This window comes from Megascapheus bottae, chromosome 10 (assembly GCF_031878675.1).
Source record: "Megascapheus bottae isolate mThoBot1 chromosome 10, mThoBot2.hap1, whole genome shotgun sequence".
NCBI lineage: Eukaryota > Metazoa > Chordata > Mammalia > Rodentia > Geomyidae > Megascapheus > Megascapheus bottae.
In genome coordinates, this window is record NC_143518.1 from 7,373,143 (window position 1) to 7,398,064 (window position 24,922).

The 24,922-nt window shown below is 44.3% G+C and overlaps 1 protein-coding gene across 1 annotated transcript; it reads right to left on the reverse strand.

Annotated features, from left to right (window-relative positions):
• Positions 1 to 11,493: 11,493 nt before the first annotated feature.
• Positions 11,494 to 21,981, reverse strand: Pgbd2 (piggyBac transposable element derived 2). The gene is made up of 3 exons (XM_090339694.1): positions 21,860 to 21,981; positions 15,058 to 15,116; positions 11,494 to 13,301 (listed from the first exon to the last, which is right to left on the reverse strand). Exons 2-3 carry the CDS (start codon positions 15,072 to 15,074, stop codon positions 11,540 to 11,542), a joined length of 1,779 nt encoding a protein of 592 aa, XP_090195820.1. The 5' UTR covers positions 15,075 to 15,116; positions 21,860 to 21,981; the 3' UTR covers positions 11,494 to 11,539.
• Between the last annotated feature and the right edge of the window lie 2,941 nt (positions 21,982 to 24,922).

Consider the following 24,922-nt stretch of genomic DNA (forward strand, 5'->3'; position numbering starts at 1 on the left):
CACCGTACCTGGCTCCTTTCATTTCTTAACTAGTTTTATTTTTGAACATTTCAATTAATTGGATTAATTGGATACGTGGGACACTTTTTTTTTTTTGCCAGTCCTGGGCTTGAGCTCAGGGCCTGAGCACTGTCCTTGGATTTTCTCAAGGCTAGAGCTCTACCACTTGAGCCTCAGCACCACTTCTGGCTTTTTTCTATGTATGTGGTACTGAGGACTCGAACCCGGGTCTCTCTCTCTCTGTCTCTCTCTCTGTCTCTGTCTCTCTCTCTGTCTCTCTCTCTCTCTCTCTCTCTGTCTCTCTCTCTGTCTCTCTCTCTCTGTCTCTCTCTCTCTCTGTCTTCTCTCTCTCTCTCTCTCTCCCTCTCTCCTTCTCTCTCCAGCAGAGAGAGAGAGAGACAGAGACAGAGACAGAGACAGAGACAGAGACAGAGAGACAGAGAGAGACAGAGAGAGAGAGAGAGAGAGAGAGAGAGAGAGAGAGAGAGAGAGAGAGAGAGAGAGAGAGAGAGAGAGAGTGTGTGTGTCCTGGGCCTTGAACTTAGAGCCTAGGTGCTGTCTCCTAACCCTTATTGCTCAGGGCAAGCTTTTTACCACTTGAGCCATAGCTCTAGTTCCAGCTTTTTGGAGGGTGGCTAATTGGAGATAAGAGTCTCATAGGCTTTCCTTCCCAGGCTGACTTTAAACCATGATCCTAAGACCTCAGCCTTCTGAGCAGCTAGGATCACAGGTGTGAGCCACTGGTACTCAACGGGTGTGACATCATTTTTTAGATAAATTATCCACACACGTATCTTTCTAGATTTTAAGACAAAATAGAACAGCTTACTTACAGAAACACAGAGCAATATTGTTTTCAGTGTTTTTGTTTATAGATTGATCCTAAGGTAGAAAAGCAATAAATACCATCATATACATTTTCTACTGCAAAATGTGAAGTTGTGTTAAGGACTTCTTATGTCCAACTTCTGAATATCCAATGGTTTTTCTCCATCTCTTACTGTTCAAAAGTCAGAACAGTAAAATATGTATAGATCTAGGTTTGGGTTGGTACTTCTTTTTAAATGCTATTTGTTTTTATTTTTAGAAGAACTATCTTCCAACATTTAGTCTTCCTAAATTCTGACATTTAATTATTTTCATTTATTGACAAGAATCATTCCAGTCTTTGATCAAGAAACTATGATGCATAATTGTTATATATAATGATAATGGGATATATATATCACATATTATATATTATTTATAATTCAAAACATTAAAGAATATAAGCAGGTAGGTAAATCAATTATCTTCCAAAGTTTCATCAACACTGCTTGAAAATGTCTCATCATTCTTATTAATAAGGGATTGCTGACCCATGTCTCAGGAATGAAGCTAATAAGCCAGGAAGGAAGAAAAATAGTACTAATGCTTTCTGTCCTACCCTTGGTATTACTTAATCCTCACTGTTGATTTCATTATGACTCCTTCTTTATAACTCAGTGAACTAAGTGAGAATTTGATGAGTAATTGTGTAATAATATAACCGGGAAGCGACAGAGTTTATACCCTAGACTGTGTCAAGCAGAGTCATTTATTCACTCCATTTACCTAAGAGAGAAAAGGTGACTAAGGAAAGAACATTTCTCTCTCTATTTTTACATACCAGATAAGCATGGCGAGAAATAAAAGAACTGTTTCATCTTTAAAGGAATATTCGATTAAAGAAAACTTAAAGGAATCTCAAGATTTTTATGAATAACTTTTTAAAGTTTTTATAAACAATGAACTAAAGCAGGAACACAGCCTTTACATTCTTTTTTTAATATTTTTTATTGTAATTAATAGAAAGGTTACATGATATTTGCCAGATAAATAGTGCATTAATTCCCATACATTGATACCCTTTCACATGTCTTGGTCCCTATTTCCCTCATCTTGTTTTCCCCCGTTCTTTACATTCTTTTGAATATGTCTAAGATTTGGGTTCACTAAGTGAAGCATTTCTACCCAGGTGTGGGTTCTGCCTGTGTCGGGAACCCTAGCAGATCACTATGCTACCGGCTCCTCACAGGAAAGCCAAGAGCCAGATGGTTCACAAGGATGCCAACAGGTCCATTTCTATCTATAATATTTATGCTTGACATGTCTTAATTTTCATTATCATTAAGTAGTTGAACAAAGGGTTTCAATTCACCATGTCATTACCATGCATGTTAATCTACGTCGCCCCTCTCCTCATTCTCCCCATGTCTCCCAACCCAATCCCATTGTTTCCTGCATCCATGTTCACATCTGTACATAGAACACAATGGCTGCATGTGTCCTCTTCCTCTATTCATCGCTCTCCTCCCCTTCACTTCCCCTCACCCCTGACAACACTTGCTCTGGCTTCCTAGGGTTGACTTTGTTAAACTGTAACTTAGTCATTCAGAGAATGTACATCACGGGACCTGTCCTCTGCAGGCTCTGTACATTAGCTAATCCATCTTTATATGTATCAATATGACCCCGTGCCTGTTTGCATATATTTTATACATTACACCTCATTTTCACATGCAAGGAAAATATGCGTCCTGTGTCTCTCTGCTTCTAACTTAATCTATTTAACATAATTTCTTCCATATCTCTCCATGTATCTTCCTAATGAATGAGTAAATTACATTATATATATATACAAGATTCCATTATGTGTATATAAAGAGAAATATACCTTATTAATTAATATTCATTAATATTAGTAGCTAATATTCATTAATGAGCTCTGATCATTGGTTATTAATGGCAGATGATATATCTGACATGAGTAATCTTTATTTTCTCATATGCAACAGTTAATCATATTTCCATTTCTAACTATTTAACTATAATTGGTGAAGTCTAGCATCATTTGTGGAGAAACAACGATCTCTTACAGTCAACAATCTGGTGCCTCTGGTCACTAAAACATGTAGACTTTCTTTTCTTGTGTATTCCACAGAGAACACCTGGCTCCTGCCATTTAACCCCATTCCAATATGATCTACTTGAAGATATCATCAGACCCCAGAGAGAAGAGCTATGTCCACCCAAGAGTGCTCCCTTTATTGGAGGGAGTTATTGCATCCATTGAACTGGACAGGGTTCAACATCCACTGAACCTGGCTATAATTGAAGGTTCTAAACACTTTTTTCAAGTTCAATTTGTTTGGAAAAGAAAAACTGAGCTGCCTCATAGAATACAGAGAAAAAGCTTTCCTTATTATCCCCTTTATCTCTTATAGGAAAAACTAATAAAGGATGTGAATGAACATGCAAACCAAGAAACAACTAGCCCAATGTGCATGGAGGGGGTGAGGAGCATCCACTTTCATCTGTTCAGCAACCTGAAAATCCCACAAGCCAGAGTTAAGAGGGCTTCATTATGCAAATAGCCAGTTATCCACCGCAGTCCCCAGATCTTCCTCTTTTCTGGAGCACAAGGAATGGAATTAAACTCTCCAAGCATTGCTCATAGGATTATGCCTGGGTTTATTGATGGACTTTATGCATTTCCCTACATGTCTTTGAAATCCGACCATGAAATATAGTGATGCTGAAATAGATAAAAGGCTTCAGCTTTTCTTGATGCCTATGTAAGAACTTGGGATTTCCCTTTGCAAAGTCTGTGTAAAAATTAGCTGCTTCCTCCTCCACCCTCCTCCCTCCTCCTCCTCCTCCCTCCTCCCTCCTCCTCCCTCCTCCTCCTCCCTCCTCCCTCCTCCTCCCTCCTCCTCCTCCTCCTCCCTCCTCCTCCCTCCTCCTCCTCCTCCTCTTCCTCCTCCTCCTCTTCCTCCTCCTCCTCCTCCTCCTCCTCCTCCTCCTCCTCCTCCTCCTTCTTCTTCTTCTTCTTCTTCTTCTTCTTCTTCTTCTTCTTCTTCTTCTTCTTCTTCCTCCTTCTCATCCTCCTTCTCCTCCTCCTCCTTCCTCTTCTTGGTGGTGGTAGTAGTGGTCCTGGGATTTGAACTAGGGCCTTGTACTTGACTGACTTACTTGCTCAAAGGCACTCTTATCACTTGAACTTATTTTTGTTATTTTTTTATTTGCTTACTTATTTTTTATTATCTTTAAGTAGTACAAAGGGGTTTCAATTCAATGTTTCGATTTATAAGTACAGTACATCTTAAACAATGACTGGTTTTGGCTCTGTTCTGTCACAGATCATATTCTATCCAGGTAAAATCCACTTATAGACTGAAGAGCACCTCTGAGATTATACAACTGTAGCCAGAGATGTGCAGTCTCTAAGAAAAAGGAAGATTTATTAAAAAAAAATAAGAAAGATAATGTCTGCTGGGTGCAATGGCTCACACCTATAATCCTAGTTACTCAGGAAGCTCAGATCTGAGGATCATGGTTCAAAGCCAGCACAGACACTAAAGTCTGTCTTATCTCCAATTAATCACTGAAGTGGGGCTGTGGCTGGAGGGGTAGCCTTGAGCTGAAGAGCTCAGGGACAACGCCCAGGCCCAGAGTTCAAGGCTCCCAACCGATAATTTTTTTTTTTTAAAGTCAGTATGTTTGTGAATAAAATAATTTTAAAAGTTCAGCATTACTTGGTACAGTCATTTCTTTCCTCACTACCACAGATGACCAAACCCACTCCTGAGCAGCCAGCCCACTGCTGTGGTACTGCACTCACTGGTGTCTAAGAACCAAGGAATAGAAAGTAGGATGCATAGAAAGCACGACGCATAGACCTTCTGCACCATGGTCCTTGTTTTCACTGCGTAGCAGGTGGTTTCACTCACTGAAAGAATCATGTGAGGCCAGCGTGCTTCACAAGTTTATAGTGGGACAGAGACTAGGCCTATAAAACAAGTAATGATATTAGATCTCTTCCCACAGGTCAGCCTGCTCTAAACCACACTCTACTCCCTTCTAACTTCACAATGCTTTCCTTGTAAGGTTAATCCTTCTCTGTTTTCCTCCTAATAATTGGGGGACACTGGGTTTCAACATCTGGAGAGTGCTAACTACTGGAAGCATAGCTAGGAATGAATCCCTTGGAGCTTGCCTGGTATTACCTTACAGTTCAGACTCAACTGGATTGAGAAGAGTACAAGATTAAGATATGACATCTGGTTTGGAAATTTTTTTACTTTCCTAATCCTATTGGGGTGAAGGTGTTTTTACTTATTGTTTGATTCTCCCTTTGTTTTGTAAGTTTAACTTTTATTGAAAGGGGCAGGGAAATCTCTTGCTCAATGGAATACTCCACCGGAAGTGCAGCATTCACACACAACAAAGCAATCTTTTTCCAAATTATATCATCTGAGAATTCAGTTATCACATATTAATTTGTCTCCCATAGAGCAATCTTTTGAATAACCAAAGGAAGTTTTTATTTAGAAAGCAATATATCTACAATGGAAGGTCTTTAGCACCGATCCCTGTATTTCTCTCATGAAGAGCTTCATTTTAGTTTGTTTTTGCACAATCAAGAGTGGAGCCAGGACAAATTATTTCCTACACTTAGCATTTTACAACTTCCTATAACATGAGAACTACTAATGCGAATATGAAGAAAAGATGATTAAAAAGAATATATGCTTTCAGACTCCCATGCAAGAAGTGACAAATATGAGAATTTTTCAAGAGAATAATCAAGCTTGTTTTAACAATATGATTCTTATGTACACACCAGCTTGGAGGTTATTAGCAGACATCAAACTTGATGTCATACTAGAAATCAATAAGCCCCAAACTGAGTACAGGGAGTCATTTCTATAACCCCAGCTACTCTGGAGGCAAACATCACAAGTACCATGATCCTAGACCAGTGCTGATAGTAAGCCTTCCAGACATGGAACCCAGACGTGGGGGTACATATCTGCAGTTTTAGCTATACTGGAGATGTTAAGGAGGAAGCTCTGGGTTTGAGGCTGGCTCCAGGCAAAAGGTGACAGTCTATCTGCAGACTAAGTAATGCAAAATGGGCTCGGCCTATGATTTATGTAGTAGAATCCATGAGTAGTTAGCATCAGGCCTTGAGTTCAAACTCCAGTGTCACACCTCCCCTATATCCTCCCCAAAATAGAGTTAACAAAGTTCCATTGTGTAAATACATGTTTGGATTCATCTGACTACTTAATAATGATGTGGCTAAGCAGATAAAATAAGCACATAGGAAACGATTATAAAATAAAATGGATAAATATAATTGTGACAGTCTGGTGGTTATTATTTATTTAGAATTTTAGGATGTACTGTAACGTAATGTAATAGAAAAACTTAGCCAGTAGATTGGTGGCATTGTTTAACAAATTTACCTCAACAGAAGCAATTCCTTTGTGAGCATTAGGTTGTAAGAGCTGTGACTTGAACTATATCAGAATATTGGACTGGAATTTTAAACACCTTACTCTTGGCTTCCATTCAACCATGTATAGATGCTGTCATTTGAAAGAATAACTGTTTAGATAACATTGTAGGTAAAACTGATATAACTGTTTCAAAAGTGGAGAGAAGAAATTGTTTGCCAAGTTATGCAGTGCTAAGTTACGTGTGAGCTATCCTTGTGTATTCCATTGCTTTTTGTTATCTAGACATGTATTGAGATGGATTCCCATTACTGACAATGGCGATCATCATGTAGGGTCTCAAAAGAATGCCACCCAAAAACATCAAATTCATCCCCAGTGCTCCTATGCTTAATAGTTTTTTGGAGTATTTTTCAATTGTTTCTTTTCCATGTGTTATACGATACCAGAATTCTGGATTTGTTTGGCCCAAGGAAATACTGCTCTTAATACTGAATGTTTATCCTAATACTACCATTGTTGGCCTAACTTAAATGTACTCATGAAATGAAGACAAAAGCCCCAAATCAGCAAATATTTTCAAGGGATTTTTACAGAAGAAAAAATATAAAATGCTCTATTTGAAGTACAAGGAGACAGGGACTGGTGAAAGGAGTGACCGGATCAAGAGGAACTATAGTCTTATACTGCCATGTTGAATTGAAACTCCTTTTACACTAATAAAAGCTAATTAAAATAATGAATAATACACTACAAGAAACTGTGAGCTGTCAGCTTACCTTTACTGAACATTTCCTTTATCAAAGAAGAAAGCAACTACTTCATGTTGTATCTGATTTTTTTAGGGGGGGGGGCCAGTCCTGGGGCTTGAACTCAGGGCCTGGGCACTGTCCCTGAGTTTCTTTTGTTCAAGGCTAGCAATCTACCACTTGAGCCACAGTGCCACTTCTGGATTTTTTTTGTGTATGTGGTATTGAGGAAGCCAGGGCTTTATGCATGTCAGGCAAGCACTCTAATGTCACTTAGCCACATTCCCAGCCCTATTTGATTTTTGTTTTAAGTTGTACTTTTAAGATTCTTCTGTGGGGGCTGGGAGTTTGGCCTAGAGGTTAAAGTGCTTGCCTAGCATGCATGAAGACCCTGGTTCGATTCCTCGGTACCACATACATAGAAAAAAGCCAGAAGTGGTGCTGAGGCTCAAGTGGTAGAGCTCTAGCCTTGAGAAAGTCCAAGGACAGTGCTCAGGCCCTGAGCTCAAGCCCAGGACTGGCAAAAAAAAAAAAAAAAAGATTCTTCTGTGTTGGACTGGGAGTTTGGCCTAGTGGTAGAGTGCTTGCTTAGCATTCAGGAAAAGCCAAGTTCAATTCCTCAGTACAACATACATAGAAAAAGCCAGAAATGGTGCTGTAGAGCTGTAACCTTGAGAAAGCCCAAGGACAGCACTAGGAAAGAAAGATTCTTCTGTATAAACAGACATGTGGTACTGTGCCTGTAATCTCAGCACACAGGGAGGTAAATCAGGAGAACAAATTTGAGGCCATCCTAAGCTATAGTGTCTCAAATAGGAAATATGTTGATTGAAAAATTTTCCAAAGGAACATTAAGGAAAAATATATGTTGGCAGGCCCAAAAGACAAAGGTTGTATGCTTTTTCTCATATGTAGAAGCTAGAATTAATTTATAAATATATAAGTTAACAAGTTGGGTGGTATGCAAATGTACACATGTGTTAACTGAAATATGGTAGACTAAGGGGAAACTCAAATGATAGTAGTTCTTTAGAAAGGATAACTCATAGTTCAACAAAATAAACACCAAGGAAATAGGTACTTGAAAAGGGTGGGGTGGGACTATGGGTAGGGGAGAATACAGTTGTAAAATTCAATGAATGTCTTATAAAATTAAGAAAAGTGAGGGAAGGGGAGGACTGGAATGGGAGAAAATGTTGGATCAATGACACTGATCAAATGCACTGTGTCCATAAGCTGTCTTGTTGAATGGCAACTCCTCTGTACAACTTAAGGTAATAAAAATGTATTAAACTAAAAAATTTTCAATACTACAGTAGCTCCTTTGCCTATCTTTAACATATATATATTGCAATCAGTGTATAAGTATCAAAACTAGTGAATTAATATTTATAAAACACTATCATCTAATCTATAGACTTTATTCGTTTCATCAGTGATCTTAATATCCATTTTGAAAACTTTTTGGTGGATCTGGGGCTAGTATCGGAGACATTTTATCATGCCTTCTTGGTGTCATGTAATCTTAGTTACCTTTTTATCGGTTTTCATGGCATTGTCACTTTCTAAGAATCTTAGTTCTTTCATAGAATGTGTCTTTCCATTTCAGTTGCATGTTTTATCATGATTTGAAATTCAGATTGTATATGCCAACCAATAAGACAAAGGGAGAATGATGGGGTAAAAGTAACTTCAAGCACTAAACTGTTTCTGCCTGTTTTCTTCATTCTTCGTTGTGGAATTACGGGGGGGGGGGGGGGGGGGGGGGGGAGTTGCTTTTGCCTTTGGAGTACAATACCTGCAAATTATAACTGTGCTTATTTTACCCACCTTCTTACACTACAGACTGAACACCTGCTTCACACTATGGGTACAAATTGTGGGGCATGTCACATCAGAGAAATAGAAACCTATGCTATAAAAGGAGGCTTAACTCGTGGCCCAGTGCTCATTCCCTGGTCTTGGGACTGCACCTGGCTGAGATGGTGCCTGTGGCCCGGTTGGAAGGCGTGACAATGGTTTGTAAGGCCACCTCTGGGATCGAACCCTTCCCCCCTCTCAGACAGCACATGCATCCTACTTCCTCAATGAGAGTACTGCCCCCGCCCTGCCCACCTTTGTGCTGATAGGCTCCTGCATCCTATATTAGCTGAATGGACTTCCTCAATAAATGAGCTCCTGCCTCGATGGGTCTCCCTGACATGTCTGATTGTCCTCCAGCGAGGGAGGGCTGGCGGTCAGTTGGCCCTCTCCTTTCTCCGCTGGTCCTGGTGGGGGTGTATTCCCTCTATCCCTCCTGCGGGTCAGGAGGGACCGAGGACTAAAACCTCCTGAGACAAATAGTTTTGGGGTTTTTTTGTCAGTTGTGGGACTTGGTAGGACTGGGATTTGTCTCTGACCATATAGTTTTTAAGATTTCTGACAAAATTTTATTAAACTACCTTCAGAAATTTACAAATTTACACTCCTTCAAGTACTGTATTTATCATCTTTCCCCAAGTACGTAATTATTATAAACAATAAATTGATCTGATGAAAAAAGAGGATATGTAATTGCTTTTCTTTGCACTTTCTTGTGCATCAGCTTGTGCAGTCTTTTTTGTTCATTTCTTATAGTCAATCATTTTTATATATCATATTGAATGTTTTTCTCTTGTCATCTATATGTTCATGAGGTCTTTATTCACTGTGTATATTATTATAGAGTAACATGAAACATTTTTTAAATTTCTTTGCATTTTAATTTTGATAAATATACATTTTAAATGTATGTACAGTTCCTTTTTTGCTGTTGAAACACCTTTCCCAAAGAGAAAGTACTCAACCAGGATGCTTAGATTACTAACACATTCAGTTTTGCATATGTATTTGTCCTGTCCAGCAGGACGTCAACTAGGGGCAAGAACCTAGAGGGAGGAATGAGAGAGACAGGAGACACAAGGAAGGCAGCAAGACAAGAGTTCTGTTCAAGCTGCGAATTTTATTTTTCACACAAGGATTTATATACCTCTTCAGGAGAGGCAAGAGGGGGTAGGGTAAAGGAACTGTTCCAGGAACTGCTTTGGGTCAGGTGGCAGGATGTTTGCTCAAGATAAAAGTCCATATCAACTCAGGCAGGCGTGTGTTGCTAGTAACCTAATCACAAAATGTTTGGCCCTTAGGGCAAGGAACTATGCAAGCACATTCTTATGCTAAGAATTCAGGGAGAGGGAGAATGTTCCTGACATGTATTTCTTTTTATCTTCCATAATATACTGCTCTAGGTTTCCCAACCAGCAAAATGCATCTTTATTTCAATATGTTCTCCCTAAATTCAGGAATTTATAAAAGTAGAATTTTAACCAGTAGGTTTTTTTTTTAAAGTATGATAAACATCCATTTGTGGGGAGAAAATGGATTCCTAATCATACTAATTATAAAAATAAAACTTCTCATGGCAGATGTACATTAAGGAAAGTACTTTTATAAAGAAATGATGAATCTATAGCATGTGCTCTTTTCTCTGTCATATGTCTCTTCTAATAAACTTTTCTATCTTAAAAACAAAACAAACAAAAACAGCTACAGGGCCAGGAGTTTGGCCTAGTGGAAGAGTGGTTGGCTAGCACCCACCCCGGAGTTCAATTCCTCGGTACTACATGCATAGAAAAAGCCAGAAGTGGTGCTGTGGATCAAGTGGTAGAGCTCTAGCCTTGAGAAAGCCCAAGGGCAGTGCTCAGGCCTCTCAATAAACACAAGGCAGATTATCTATCCCGGCACAACTTGATAGTCTTGGACTAATGAGTGAAGATGATTAGGAAAACTTTCACACTATGGTATTTCAAGGCTAATGCCTTTACCTTGAAATACAGAACACGGCCTACAATGAAAACAAAAAAATCTTCCTACTGTTCATACAGGTTTTTTTTTTCCTTTGATGATCCTTACTAGTACTCAAGTGTACCCCAGGGCAGGATCTTTAGATGGATACAATTAAATAATATAGTATAAAATACAGGTTTGTAAATATGTAAGTAAACGATCGCATGAATGAAGCCTGACAGAATACAGTAAAGAAGACAAGGGTGGTCCTCCCGGAAAGCAGGGCAGCAGCGGATATAGTACCCCCGGAAGGCGGGGCGTCAGCGCACATGGTACCCCCCCCCTGGAAGGCGGGGCATCAGTGCACGTGGTTGCCCCCCTGGAAGGCGGGGCATCAGTGCATGTGGTACCCCCTCCAAGGAGGGGTGTCAGCGGACCTGGTCCCCCCAGAAGGCGGGGCGTCAGCAGACCTGGTCCCCCCAGAAGGCGGGGCGTCAGCGGACCTGGTCCCCCCAGAAGGCGGGGCGTCAGCAGACCTGGTACCCCCCAGAAGGCGGGGCGTCAGCGGACCTCGTTCCCCCAGAAGGTGGGGCGTCAGCGGACCTGGTCCCCCCAGAAGGCGGGGCGTCAGCGGACCTGGTCCCCCCAGAAGGCGGGGCGTCAGCGGACCTGGTCCCCCCCAGAAGGCGGGGCGTCAGCAGAGCTGGTCCCCCCAGAAGGCGGGCGTCAGCGCACGTGGTACTCCCGGAAGCACTTGGCGTGCAGCCCCTTCTGGCACTTCTCGCAGCGGGTGTTGGTCTGCGAGTGGCAGAGGGCGCAGCGGGTCCTCTTATCCTGGTGGACGATCCAGTGCCCGATCATGTCGAAGCGGCTCTCGGTCTCCAGCCTCCGGCTGCGCCGGCCCTGGGAGGTGGTGTCGGCGTTGCTCTCCAGGTACACGCAGGCCACGTAGCGGCGGAAGGCCAGCAGGTCGGCGGGCGCGTCCCGGCAGCAGAGGCGGTGCAGCTGCCAGGCGTTGTTGAGGGCGGCGTCGAGGACATACCCGATGAAGCTCGAGTACCACTTGCGCCCGCGGATCTTCACCTTGTACTTGGCCATGTTCTGGTCCAGGCGGCGCACGCCTCCTGCCTTCTCCTGGTAGAGCTTCACCAGGGACGGCTGGTGCACGGGCGGCCGCGCTTGCGCGGGGCCCGCGGGGCGGCGGGCCGGCCGCACCGGCTCAATGCCCACCGCGTTGGAGCAGATGTTGACCACCCCGCCGTCATGCCAACGGCACACGATGATCTCCTCGCCCTCGTCCACTTTGTAGTCGAAGGAGCCCCTCTTCATCTTCCTCAGTTCTTTGGCCTCTTTGAGGGGCCACTGCTCCGTCCGGTACTCACACACAGTGCCTGTGGCCTTCACACCCTTCTTCCTCAGAATGGACATAAGTTTCACACTCGTCAAAACCTTGTCAAAAAAGATGTGATAGGGCTGAAAGCCGCGCTCCTGCAGGGCGTCGGCAAATTTTATTACCATGCTGCCCCCCAGATCCAGGCCGTTGTCTGGCTTGGTGAACAGGGAGCTCTGGGAGGGCTCGAACCACACCAAGTAGCCTCTGCTGGTGGTACCACACCAGATCTTGTAACCCAGCCTGACCGGCTTGGCTGAGGGCAGTGGCTTGGCCAGACGGTGGCCAAAGTACTCACACATAGACTCACCAAAGCTGTAGAACTCTTCTAAGGGGGCATGCTTCTGGAAGTTGCGGTTCATCTGGATGATGAGAGGCCTGACCTTGGCAAACCTGTCACTTTCATCCAGCTCATTGTTATCTGCAAAATGCAGGTAGGAGAAGATGAGCTCAAATCTGTCCCTTCGGATTGCATCTGCTACAAGGCGGTGATGTGAGTCGGGAGAAGTTTCCCAAAACATCCTTCTCCTGGGATAGGAGATGTACCCACTTAAAATCAAAATGCCCAGCACACACTTCAGTTCCTGCACTGTGAGACCCAGGTTGACATTTTTCTGCCAAGCATAACGATTGGTTTCATCAACGATGAAATTAAGTGTTCCTTCATCAAAAAACAATTCAAAAAGGCCCACAGGACTGAGTTCTTGGTTTTTGAGATCCTCAATATGAGGATCCGAGGCTGTCCAGTCACCAAAGTCTGGTCGAATGTCTCTCTTGGCCCAGAAGCGCTGAGGCTCCCCTGCTGCCTCCAGCCTTTTCTTGACTGGCTGCAGCTCCAAGTCATCCACATCCTCCCCGGTGCCAGAGTCCTCAGACACCACAGAGGCATGCAGCATTCTTCCCGGCAGCTGAGTGCCTTGCTGGCTATTGTCGTCACCCGAGTCTTCATCAGTGAAGTCCCCTGCAGCATTGTCGGGTGGTGCAATGAAAATCTCCTTCCTGCTTTGGCCTGATTCCCCCTCCTCCAGAGCATTCAGAACCTCCAGCAGCTTGGTGGGCTTCACCTTCGAGTGGATGCATCCTCTAGCAGTAATCCCTCTGCAAAAGCATGAAACAAGAGTCAGCAAGAAGCAAGCATCTCTGCAGAGACAAAGCTTCTGCAGGAAAGAGGAAACCATTCTCCCCGTAAAGCACTTGTTTCAACAGCTGCACATGTCTGCAGCCATCAGGCAGGTGAACTTCCCAGAAAAATACATAGTTATGCTTCTAAAGGTAAAAGTATTTTATTGGTAATAGGAATGCTAAATAGGCATTATGTGTTTTGCCTGTAGAATAAGGAATCTCTTCTCACGACAATACAGGTACCTCTGTTCTTAAAGACCTGGTAGCTGCCTGACACTCACTGTTGTCCCCCTCAATTCAGTGGTCCTTTTAACTCTGCTACCATCCTTGTCTTCCTATCTCTTCTCACAAGTTTCCCTTACTTCTACATTCTCAAACTCTCCATACAGAAGCTCTTATTTCCCAAATGTAAGAACTGAGAGTACTCAGGCTTCTTGATGACTCCCTTGCTGGCATCTTAGGCACTCTGACTACAATCCAGAACCCATCTAGGAAACAAGAAATCTCTTGTCCTTTGTGTTCTATGAGCACAGGAACAAAATGGATGGTAAAAATCATTCATAATGGGTATTAGCAATTAGCAGGCACTATCCAAACACTGGCAAAAGAAAACTCCCCTCACAACCTGCATAATCTCAATTCTAAGATAACAGATAACAGGTCAACAAACAAGCAGCCGAAGAGGTGGTGATGAGTGCCACCCTGCACTGGAGGCTGAGAATATCACAAAATGGCAGTATTAGGGTCCTATTTGAGAAAGGATGGTAATGGAAGCTCATGAGCTAGCAGGCTTGAAGTTATGGTGTAAGCAGTGATGGTAGGAGACAGAATGTCCCAGGCAGAGAAAGAACCACAGGCATAGGCTAAAGGTACAGTGAGGACAGGAGAGCCAAATAGAGGCAGTGGGACCCCAGCCCAATAGGGCCCAGAGCTCTGGCAGGACTTCTGATGGTGTTCCACTGTCACAGGAAGCCTTAGGGGAGGTGAGTACAAGCCAGTGATGAGTAAGATTCAGACTGAAATATCATTAACTGTTAGGATGGACTTGTGGAGAAAAGGCATGGGTGACCCTGTTGCTGCCCTATGTAACTTCCCAGGTTTGGTGCTAAGGACAGAGGGAGGATGCAGGATTTACCATGGAGACCTGCCATAGATTCTTGAGCTCTGGGGGTTGTATTAGAGAGTCACGTCCTAGATGCTGCTTCCACTACTCCCATGCTAACCTCCAGAGTGCCATACATCGGCACTCTATGTAGGTCAAAAACCATCACACAGGGCCTGAACCAAGAGGACCTGCACTCTCCTTGCCTTAGCTTTACTCAGTCCATATACCTGTCAGGACAAAGCATCTGCCACATTTACTGCCTGAGTGCTTGCTTGATCCAAGACCTTCAAGCACATCCTAGACATGGCTCATCTAACTCTACCCATGGGAAAGCTGGCATGTACCAAGGCGGCTCCAGACACAACTATCTAGTGGCTTCATTTTGAAAAAAATGTGGAAAGCTGAGTCACGTTTTATACCAAGTGCACACACTGGTGCCACATGCCCAATTTATTATACACCCTTCCTTGTTTGCCTCATCTCTTCTCCCCTCTTTTCCCTCCTCTCCCTCCTTTTATCTTTCTGAACATTTAACTGTTCAATAAGGGACTTAAAAATGTCCTTGAGTCAACCTTTCACAAAAAGAGGAGACTTTCCATAAAGGATTTCATCAAACAGTATTCTTACCTTGAGACTGAGGCCATGATGAACTGAGATCAAGTTGTCTTTACTTTGGATCCAAGAATCTGAAAGAAAAGTTTAATGTTTAAATTAAATAATACTAGAATTTTCTTTACCATTTAAAGAGGCAACGTGTGCTAAAGGCTCACCATGACTGAAAAGGAAGTGCATTGGATAGACACAAGAAGTGGAATCTAGCAATTGGCTACTTAGAGGTGAAAAAAGAACAGCTCCTCATCTTATAACTCATGCCATAATGCATTCTCAGTCAGGATGGTTGCTGTCAGAAGTACTGCCATCTGGAGCTAGGTTGAGTCCTTGCTTGGGATTCTGGGCCAGATCTGTGCATTATTGGATATTTAATATTGTCTTTGGCCAGCAAAACAATCATCCTCTCATCCCCTTAAATTAAAATTCTTTTAATCCAGACATTTCCAAGTGTTTCCTACAAAGTCACCTTGACTGACACTGTTCTAGAGCAGTGCTGCTAACAGAGTTCCGTGCCATGATGGAACCCCCCTAGGGGTTCCATCTCCCTTCTCTGGACCTACTGCTCCTCCTCCTGTTCCTCCGCTTCTACCTCCAAATGGCTCCTTGTCACTTTCCTTCAGATAGAGGGGAAGGTGGGAGAGGATCCAGCCCAGCTTCAGCTTAAAGCACAGTTTTGATCCTGAAAATCTGAAGTCAACTGCAATGTAGCTTGACCCCATATCAACTGGAAAGCCAAAAAAAAAAAAAAAAAAAAAAGGCCTGAGGATGAGAATCTAAATCTTAACAACCTTACAATTTGATCTCCTTCGAAAGAAGGAGGACAGATGAATGTCCTTGGTGGCTTTAGCTAAAGGACCGGAGGGCTGCGTCTCCTTGAGTTGTATATGGCATTTGGATTTTCTTGAATTGTGAAGTGCCCATTCCCTGTAATTAACCTAATTATATTCTTGTATGCTTCCTAAGACAGCCAGTTACCTCTTAACTTCAGTAGACAATTAGTTTCCTTATAACAGGTTTCGTTTCCTCCCTCTGCGATTTTCAGCTTCGGACTTCAGGAATCAAGTTCCTCCAGGTAACTACTGAAAAACTAATTTTTGGTGTATATCAAGAGTGGATTTCTGACACTTGGGAAATTAGTGACATTGACATTACAGTGGCTTTAGAATTGCCATAGAATGACATTTTGGAAAAGACAGAAACCTGTCTGTTTTTTTGACTTTAGCTCCCTCATGAGGACAGCAGCATCATTCTCTACATCCATGGCTCCTAGGACCAAAACTTTTTCCATTCGTACTTACCTCTTTAATGTTCCAAATCCCTCTCCCAATAATGCCGATCTCTTGAACACAAGGGACTTTTGTGGACATTCCTGATATAAACTATGGAATTCTATCTGAAGAATATCCTCCATCACCAAATCTAGCTTTGCTTCCAGTGGGACAGAAACTTCAAAGATTTGGACAGTTTCAAGTTTCAAGATAGGAAGATGATCCTCCTCAGATATTCTCAGTACAGCTTGTGACATTGCATGGGTTGATGCCATTGAAGATGTTGGGAGAGTTTTAGCATGAAATTTATCATGTGTTCACTGATAAATCATATAATTTTCTGCTGAAAAAAAAAGAGTGGACGTCTGGATCCTCTATCCTTTGTTCGGAGGAAAATATGAGGTGCCAGCTTTACACCCAAAGCACAGTCTCCTAAATTTAGCTTTAAAAGGTTAAATTAGGACTGGGAGTGTGGCCTAGTAGAGTGCTCGCCTAGCATGCACCAAGCCCTGGATTCGATTCATTGGTACCACATACACAAGAAGGAAAGCACCACAGGAGTGGTGTTGTGACTCAAAGAGGTAGAGCTCTAGCCTTGGAAAAGCCTAAGGAAAGTGCCCAGGCCTGAGTTCAAGCCCCAAGACTGGCAAAAAATAGTTGAAGTAAATCTTAAGAACTGAGATTCTGGTCCCATTGGCAAGTCCACTGTCCCTACTTAAACCACTTATAAATTTGTCCTTTGAGGTTTTTCATAACTAATACTTAAAGAACAAAAAAAATTAAGAGAGGTCAGTTAGAGATACAAGCTAAAAAGAAACAAAAGATAAAATACTGCTTGTAAATAGGAAATTTCTCTCTAAAGTAAACTTCCTCTAGGAATAACCTGAAAAACTTAGCAGAAAGTTGATTCCAGGAATTCAAAGGGAAATGTCGTGAGTGTGGAGCACCAGGGCAATGAGAAACTAAATGTCCCAGGGACATGAATAACATGGACTGCCCTTACTCCAGAGAGACATCCACCTACAAATGACAGTTCCTGGTGTCCAGAGACTACCAGCCTCAAGCACTCCATTCCCATTAGACCCCAGATACCTATCAACAGGCCTAAATGATTAATCTGAATGGTAGCAGAGCCCCACTTTCTCACTTAACTGACTTCCCTGAATTTGTTTCTAAATGAAGTTATGTGGCAGGTTACTAGCTGGTATTAAAACTTGACAAGAGCTTTGAATACAAAAAAAAAAAGGCGGATAAAGTGACTCATGAAATTCCTTTTCTCCCATGTCAGGAACAGAGCAGACGCTGAAGGTTTATTCCTCCATTTTTTTTTCTCTTGTCCAAGCCAACCAACAGTTCCCAAATCACAAGACACACAGGAAAGACTAATTTGGCCAGGAAATAAAAGAAGTCGGTGTGATCTGAGGTCCTACACAAACTGTGGCCCAAGTAATTTGTATCGGCACTTTTTTCACTACCTTATGCAGGCCTATTTTATAAATAAAACAGGTCTACGTGGCTCAGTTTTGGAGACTCAAGAGCAATACATCTGCCCTGGTCTGGCCCTCGTGAGGGCCCTGTCAACTTTTACTACAACCTGAATTGATACCAGTGGTGGGAGCAAATTAGGAAGCCATCATATGACCAGTCAGGAAGGGAGAGAGACTGACAGACTGGTAAACTGAAAGACAGGAGAGTCATGCCTGTTCTATTTTTTTTTTTTTTTTTTTGCCAGTCCTGGGGCTTGATAGAACACAAGCCCTGAGCACTATCCTTGGATTTTTTTTTTCTTAAGGCTAGAACCCTACCATTTGAGCCATGGCACCACTTGTTTTTTTCTATGTATGTAGTACTGAGGAATTGAACCCGGATCTTCGCAAGCACTCTACCACAAGGCCAAACTTCTGGCCCTCATGCCTGTTCTTTTATAAAAAAAAAAACTTCCTTACAAAAACTAACTCATAATCGTGTGCAAACTGTCTTAATCTGTTCCAATAGCAGGGCCATCCAAGGTCTCTACTTGGCCTCACCTCTGAAAAGTCCTAGTAGTTCAACATTACTAAACTATGACTAAGGTTGTAGAAAATGGACCCTGAGGGGACAAATCACATCTGGACCATGCCATTTCAAGATGAAGTAGTTACCCTGGTATCCTAGCTGACAGTGGTTTCTGTCCAGTCTTCTTCAGAATGCCAGTGGGCAGACTCTCTGCACACTCCAGCCTCTCCCAGACAGAGGCCTGCCAGCCTACTAAGTTCCATGAGTCATCTAACCACCAATCCATGAAAACAAACTATATTCCTCAAGTTCTAATTTCAACTCCCCCTTTGTAGCCAGTTCTAACTCTCTGAACACATCATGGAGTCCTTCTCACTCAAGCACACCTCTAGTGAGCCCCTTACTACAGCATCCTCCAAATAGGACAGTATGTTTTTCATTCCTGATATTATTTCTACATCATGTTCTCCCAAATCACTTCATTTCTTAGCTGACCCTTGTGGTTCTGCTTTGAGTAATTTGATCAGACAGAATCAGTGGGTGGCATGCAGTGAGCCCTGGACTTGGTTATGTAGAAAAAGATGGCAATAGAACAAGTAGTTCCTGTTATCAGTAAGCCCACTGGTCATACCTCCTTGTTCCTACCCCAAAGTGGCTTTTGGGAGTAAAATATAGACCCATTAAATGACATGATGGAATTTAACTTCCAGCAGTATAACAGACCGAATACCTTGAACAATCCTGGACAGAATCTAAATGCTAGATAAAATGTGTCACTGACCTAAAAACAAAATAAAAGTCCTTGCTGGGTCAGGAATAAAAATGAATCGGGGAGCCCTGCAGAGTTTCTATGAATGCTGGTGACAACATCCCACTGTCACCCTACTTACTGATCCAAGTACCCTCATGGAAAAACTTGAACTCAAAGTGGCCTCTGTAAGTAGCACCTCTCTAAGTAACAGTAGAGATAAACCATGCCTCTCCAGAAATATCTCAAGACCTCAACCAAGCCCACTAATAACAATTTCATAGAATATAAATTCAGAGTCTAGAAAAAAATGAAGTCATAAAATAAATTAAGGAACAAGCATCATGCGCATGAGTCAGCCAGGAACAATGGACAGCATAATCTAATCCACAGCACATAGATGCTATGCTTGGAAACAGTGTAAAATGTGTATGTCCATATACTGCAGATGAATATGAACAAAAAAAAAACAGAAGAAAAAAGGGTAATCACCATTTTAGAATTAAATATAATAAGGAAAAATCCTAACAGAAAATGATATAAGCAAAAGGAAAAGGAGAGTCTCACCCTCGTAAGGAATCAAGACAAAGCACCTAGAGTGATCTGAACCAACTTTGTAGGAGCTCTGATACTGAAACAGCCAAAGGTTGCGAACGTAGGGGATGTTTTATTTTTCTGCCAAATTGCCTCCAAAACATCAAATTGTTTATAACATCTTTTGAAAACCACACAGACTCTCTGCAGCCACCCAGAAGCGTAAGGGAAGTATCTGTGTTTGTCATGTGCCAAATGATTTCATGAGCTGTTCACAGTTCTGGAAGGCCTGAAAGTTAGGTGCTCCCCACAGCTGGTTTACAGCAACTAAGGAAATTCTGTCAATAAAAATGCACCTTTAAACCACAGGCGAAGATGGATGAGACAGCCATCCCTGCAGTTTTCATAAGTTTGAAACAAAACCTCAGGAAAGATGTGTGGCGCGGACAGGCACAGGAATGTGTAGTGAACAGGAGACGGCCACTAGGAGAAACCAAGAAGCAATGCACTATAGATTTATAGACAAAACAAAGGATGCCAATACTGGGTGCCAGACAAAATAGGAAGAAAGGGAGGTGAATCTCCCCCGGGGGAGAGCTTTAAGGAAAGAGAAGAAAAAAGCTTCAGGCACACAACATGATGTTGTGTAAAAATGGAAATTCTGATAGGGCTGTACCCACTGAGTGAGCAGATGCCCCAGAGAGGCCCCTGCCCTGTTAAGCTGCCCACCGGCATGACGGTGAGCCGTCTTCAGAGAGGTCTTTCCATCAAACACAGCTGCGTTCTGTGCCTCAGGGCCCCAGAGGGCTCATCAGACAACCCGGAGTCAGTGTGGCCCCTGGAAACTGCTGTGAATGCACACAGGTCTATATGGTGGATGAGCGTGCTGCACCGTGGATGAGCGTGCTGCACCGTGAGGAAGCGAGGGCCTGCGCTCTGAAAACAATGAAAAGATGAGTTGTGCAAGTGGCTGACTGGGATAGAGACGGTGCCAGGGATGCTGGATCATTCCCAGCCAGGCCTCACTTCCCTCTTCTGTGCAGACTGCTTTGGTCCCACTACATTTCCTGCGCCTGGAGAGGTCCTGGGGACTCCCCCCATCCCCAGCAGGCACTGGCAGTGCACCCTGGAGCTGGCAGGAGACCCAGGAGGCTCCCATCGTGCCTCGTATTGGGACCATGCACACACCGGTAGGCATTCTTCCCAGACTACAATATAAACCATCTGGTTTGCAGGGCAATGTGGACAGCTGAGTCAAGAGCTGAGGCAGCTCCAGGACAAGGAGACAGGCCACTGAGGATGGTGGTGCCTCTAGGAAGAAAAGCATATGCCCAACAGAAATGTGTAAGAATCACAAGTCTAGGTTGCTGGGACACCATTGGGAGAGGAAGCTCACTGGGGTTGGTCCTGGCGTTAGGGGCCTGACTGGCCAGCGCACACGAACTTGCCGTTCACCAAAGCCTGGAGCACCAGAAGGGGGCAAGCACTGAGGGAGGGGGGAGGCTGCAGGAGACCCATCTGAGACAGAGATGGGGGTAACCAAGAATACCACTGAGCCGCCTTCCTGTGCTGTGGGTACACACACACACACTGTGAACGAACAGCGGCTGAATTCCGCTCTGGATCTCATACCACAAGTGAAAGCAGGCAAGGCAAGCAAGCGGGGAGGCCTATGCCAGGCCTGCAGACCACACTGGCACAGTGTCCTGTCAACCGTTAACCAATCAAATCTAATAATAATCAAATGCCTGCACGGGGCGAGGGAGGGGGTGAGGTCCAGGAGAACCACACAGGAAAGGTTTCTGTACTAGACTTGCGGTCTTCTTTTGTGAAAACACCTCACGACGTAAACTCGTTGTAAAATTTATTTACATCTGTAGATGTAAGAAGTCTAAAATCTAATCGAGTGCAGAACAGCCCAAGAGGTGAGTGGGATAAGGGAGGGTGGGGGACGGGGGTGGGATTGTGAGACCAGAGCGTTCCCCCACACACACCTCCCTCCCATCTCAGGAACAAAATAAAAGGGGGGGAAGAACACAGAGCCCCACTGGAGAACCCCCGGCCCCGCCCCGCCAGCCCCCCTCCCCCCCACGGCCGCAGCGCCTGCCAGCGTCCGCTGGTGTTCAGTGCTCCGAGGCCTGCGGAGAGGGGGACCAGCCCGCCCGCCCGCCGGCCCCGCACACCAACGCCTTAGCAAAACGCAATATCCGGGCCTGCCTCGCCAGCGCCAAGGCCAGAACCTTGCCTGCATCGCAAACAAGAAGACGCCTACCTAGGCTGGCCAGGCCCGGGCCTCGCAGGCTAGCACCAGGCGCCAGGAACTGCGCCGAGTCCGGTCGGCGATAGGCACAGCCGTCGCGGCCGCGCAACATCCGGCATCGCAGCATTCCTCCACCTCGGCCCGCCTCCCACCCTCAGCCGTGCCCCCTAGGCGGGGACTCGTGTGGCCCGCCTTCCTCCCCCTGGCCGCGCCCCTGGGCGGGGACTCGTGCGGCCTGCCGTCCTCTTCTGGCCACGCCCCTAGGCGGGGACTCGTGCGGCCCGCCTCCCATCCTCAGCCATGCCCCCTGGGCGGGGACTCATGTGGCCCGCCTTCCTCCCTGACCACGCCTCTGGGCGGGGACTCGTGCAGCCTGCCTTCCTCCCTGGCCACGCCCCTAGGCGGGGACTCGTGCGGCCCGCCTCCCATCCTCAGCCATGCCCCCTGGGCGGGGACTAGTGCGGCCGCCTTCCTCCCTCTGACCACGCCCCTAAGCGGGGACACGTACGGCCCGCCTTCACGTCTGGCCACGCCCCTGGGCGGGGACTCGCACGCGGCCCTCCGGAGCATAGAGACGTAGAGACCTTCAGGCGGCCTAGAGGGATCGCAGGACCGCCCAAGCCACAGGTCCAGCCCTCGCCCGGACGCACTCGCCCCGCTTCCTGGCGCTTGGGCGCGGACACTCGGTCCTCCTTGGACCGTGCGTCTCATCGTGGGAAGTCGGCAGATGTGAACATCATTCTCCCACGGGCCTGCGTGATCTGGCTCGCGCCCAGGGCCGTGCCCTCGGTCCTGTGTCCTGGAAACCCGGCATCGTGGAAGAGGGCCGGGGTAGCAGCTCGGTTCGCTGAGCGAGCGCTTCGCGTGCCGTGGCTGGACGTGGACGTGGCTGGCCGTGGCTGCCCGTGGACGTGGATGCCCGTGGCTGTGGGGCTGCCCGTGGCTTGTCAAGCGTGTGCTTGGGTAGGGACAAAGCATAGGTTCTCATGAATAAGAAAGAGAAGGAAACATTGATGGAACGAAGGAAGAAAGGTCTTGTCCTCTTGATGTTACATTTTAGCGAGAGAAACAGATGATAAATCAGTAAAAATAAAATATCAGCATGTCAATGTGGAACATACTGTTAGGTCCTGACCCCCCCCCCCAAAAAAAATCCACATTGCCATCAACAGACCCGCAAGGCCCCTTCTTACAAGAAAGAAGCGCCTGTTATTGTGTGAAGTGGCCTACGCAACTTGCAGGGGCTAGAGGTGGATGGGGGGCAGGGACTCTGGAGTGGACTTGTGGACCAGGGACTTCATGGCGGACTAGAAATCCTGGCTGCTGCCTGTGGCAGATAAGGGCTCTGCAGCTGCCCAGACTGCTGGTCACCTTTGGGGGATCTTTCTTTCCTTACTTTTTTTTATTGTCAGGATGATACATAGAGGGGTTACAGGTATATTACTTCTTGAACATTGTTACTCCTTTCCATGTTTTTCTCACAGTTTTCTTCCCCTCACCCCTCCCAAGTTGTAAAGTTCATTTCTAACATATTGTCTTGTGAACTGGTTTGCCCTTTGTCCTTTGTCTCATCTTCTTGCTTTTCCCTTTCCCTTCCCTAATTCAAATAAAGAAATAAACATACATACAATACACCAGGTATCAAAGTGAGATACAGTAACCACAGGGGATAACCCATAAGGGGGAAAGAGGAAAGAAATAACTTCACATAATACATTAAAGACAACAACCACAAAGATAACTCTCTTTTCATATCCTGGAGTTCATTTCCCTTAGCCTCACCATATATGGCCATATGTACATAGCCTTTTAGCTATTGTGATCCTCTGCCAGGAAAATCCTAGACATATACTAATTATTACAAACGAGGCAAACCATCAAGCCTGTTTCTTTGGGTCCGGCTTACTTCACTTAATATGATTTTTTCCAAGTCTTTCTATTTCCTTACAAATGGGGCAATATCATTCTTTTTGATGGCAGTATAGAATTCCATTGTCTGTAAAGCACCACATCTTGATCCATTTGTCTTCTGAGGGGCATCTGGGTTAGTACCATATCTAAGCTATTTACAGGTATCTTGTTGCCTTATGTGGTTGTAACTGCCCTAGTGGAAAGCAATTATTCACTGCCAGCAGAAGGGTGGGCCTTATGCTCTATTTATGGCCTGCACCAGTGGGGCCTAATGATGAACTCTCCAGGAAAAGTGCCTGCCAGGTCCTGGGAAAGGAGCATAGGCTATGGAATGAAGCCTGTTAGACTAAGACATACCATGAAGAAAAATACAGCAGGTGAAATGTAAAAAGAAGCTGATGGACAAGGGGGCAAAAGAAGATTTTGGAATGATTGGATGAATAAAATAGAAGTATAGTATACATGAATGTAAAAACAGCAAAATGACACCCACTAAAAATGCTTTAAAAGGACATAGTTGAAATTGGAACAAGGAGACGAGAAAAAATTATAACAAAGTATATTTTATGTATATTATGTAAATATCGCAACATGACAACTTTGTACAATAAAGTTATGCTAATGCTTTTAGTTATAAAATACAGAAAGTAAAAGGAGGACTGTTAGAACACTGAAGGAATAAAGGAAAAGAGGAATAAAAAAGAATAATAGAACCAGGTGTCAGTGGCTAACACCTATCATCCTATCAAGAAGACTAAGATCTGAGGATCGCTATGGAAGCCAACCTGGAGAGGAAGGTTCCTGAGATTCTTATCTCCAATTAACTACCAGAAAGCTGGAAGTGGCACTGTGGCTCAAAGTGGTAAAGCACTAGCCTTAAGCAGGAACAGTACCCAGGCCCTGAATTCAAGCCCCATGACTGAAAAAAGAAAGAATCATACAAACAAGAAAGAGTAATACAGGGATGAATAATCAAAGCACATTGTATGCAGCTATAAAAATATAGTGAAACCCAAACCCACTACTTTTTACAATTAATAAAATGAAAAGTTGAAAAAAATCCACAGACAGGAGCATTAAAGAAAAAGAAAAGATTGATTAGAGTCCCTTGCAAAAGAGATACAGTGGGCAGTTTTACATTTGCATTCTATTTCTCCAGCTTGA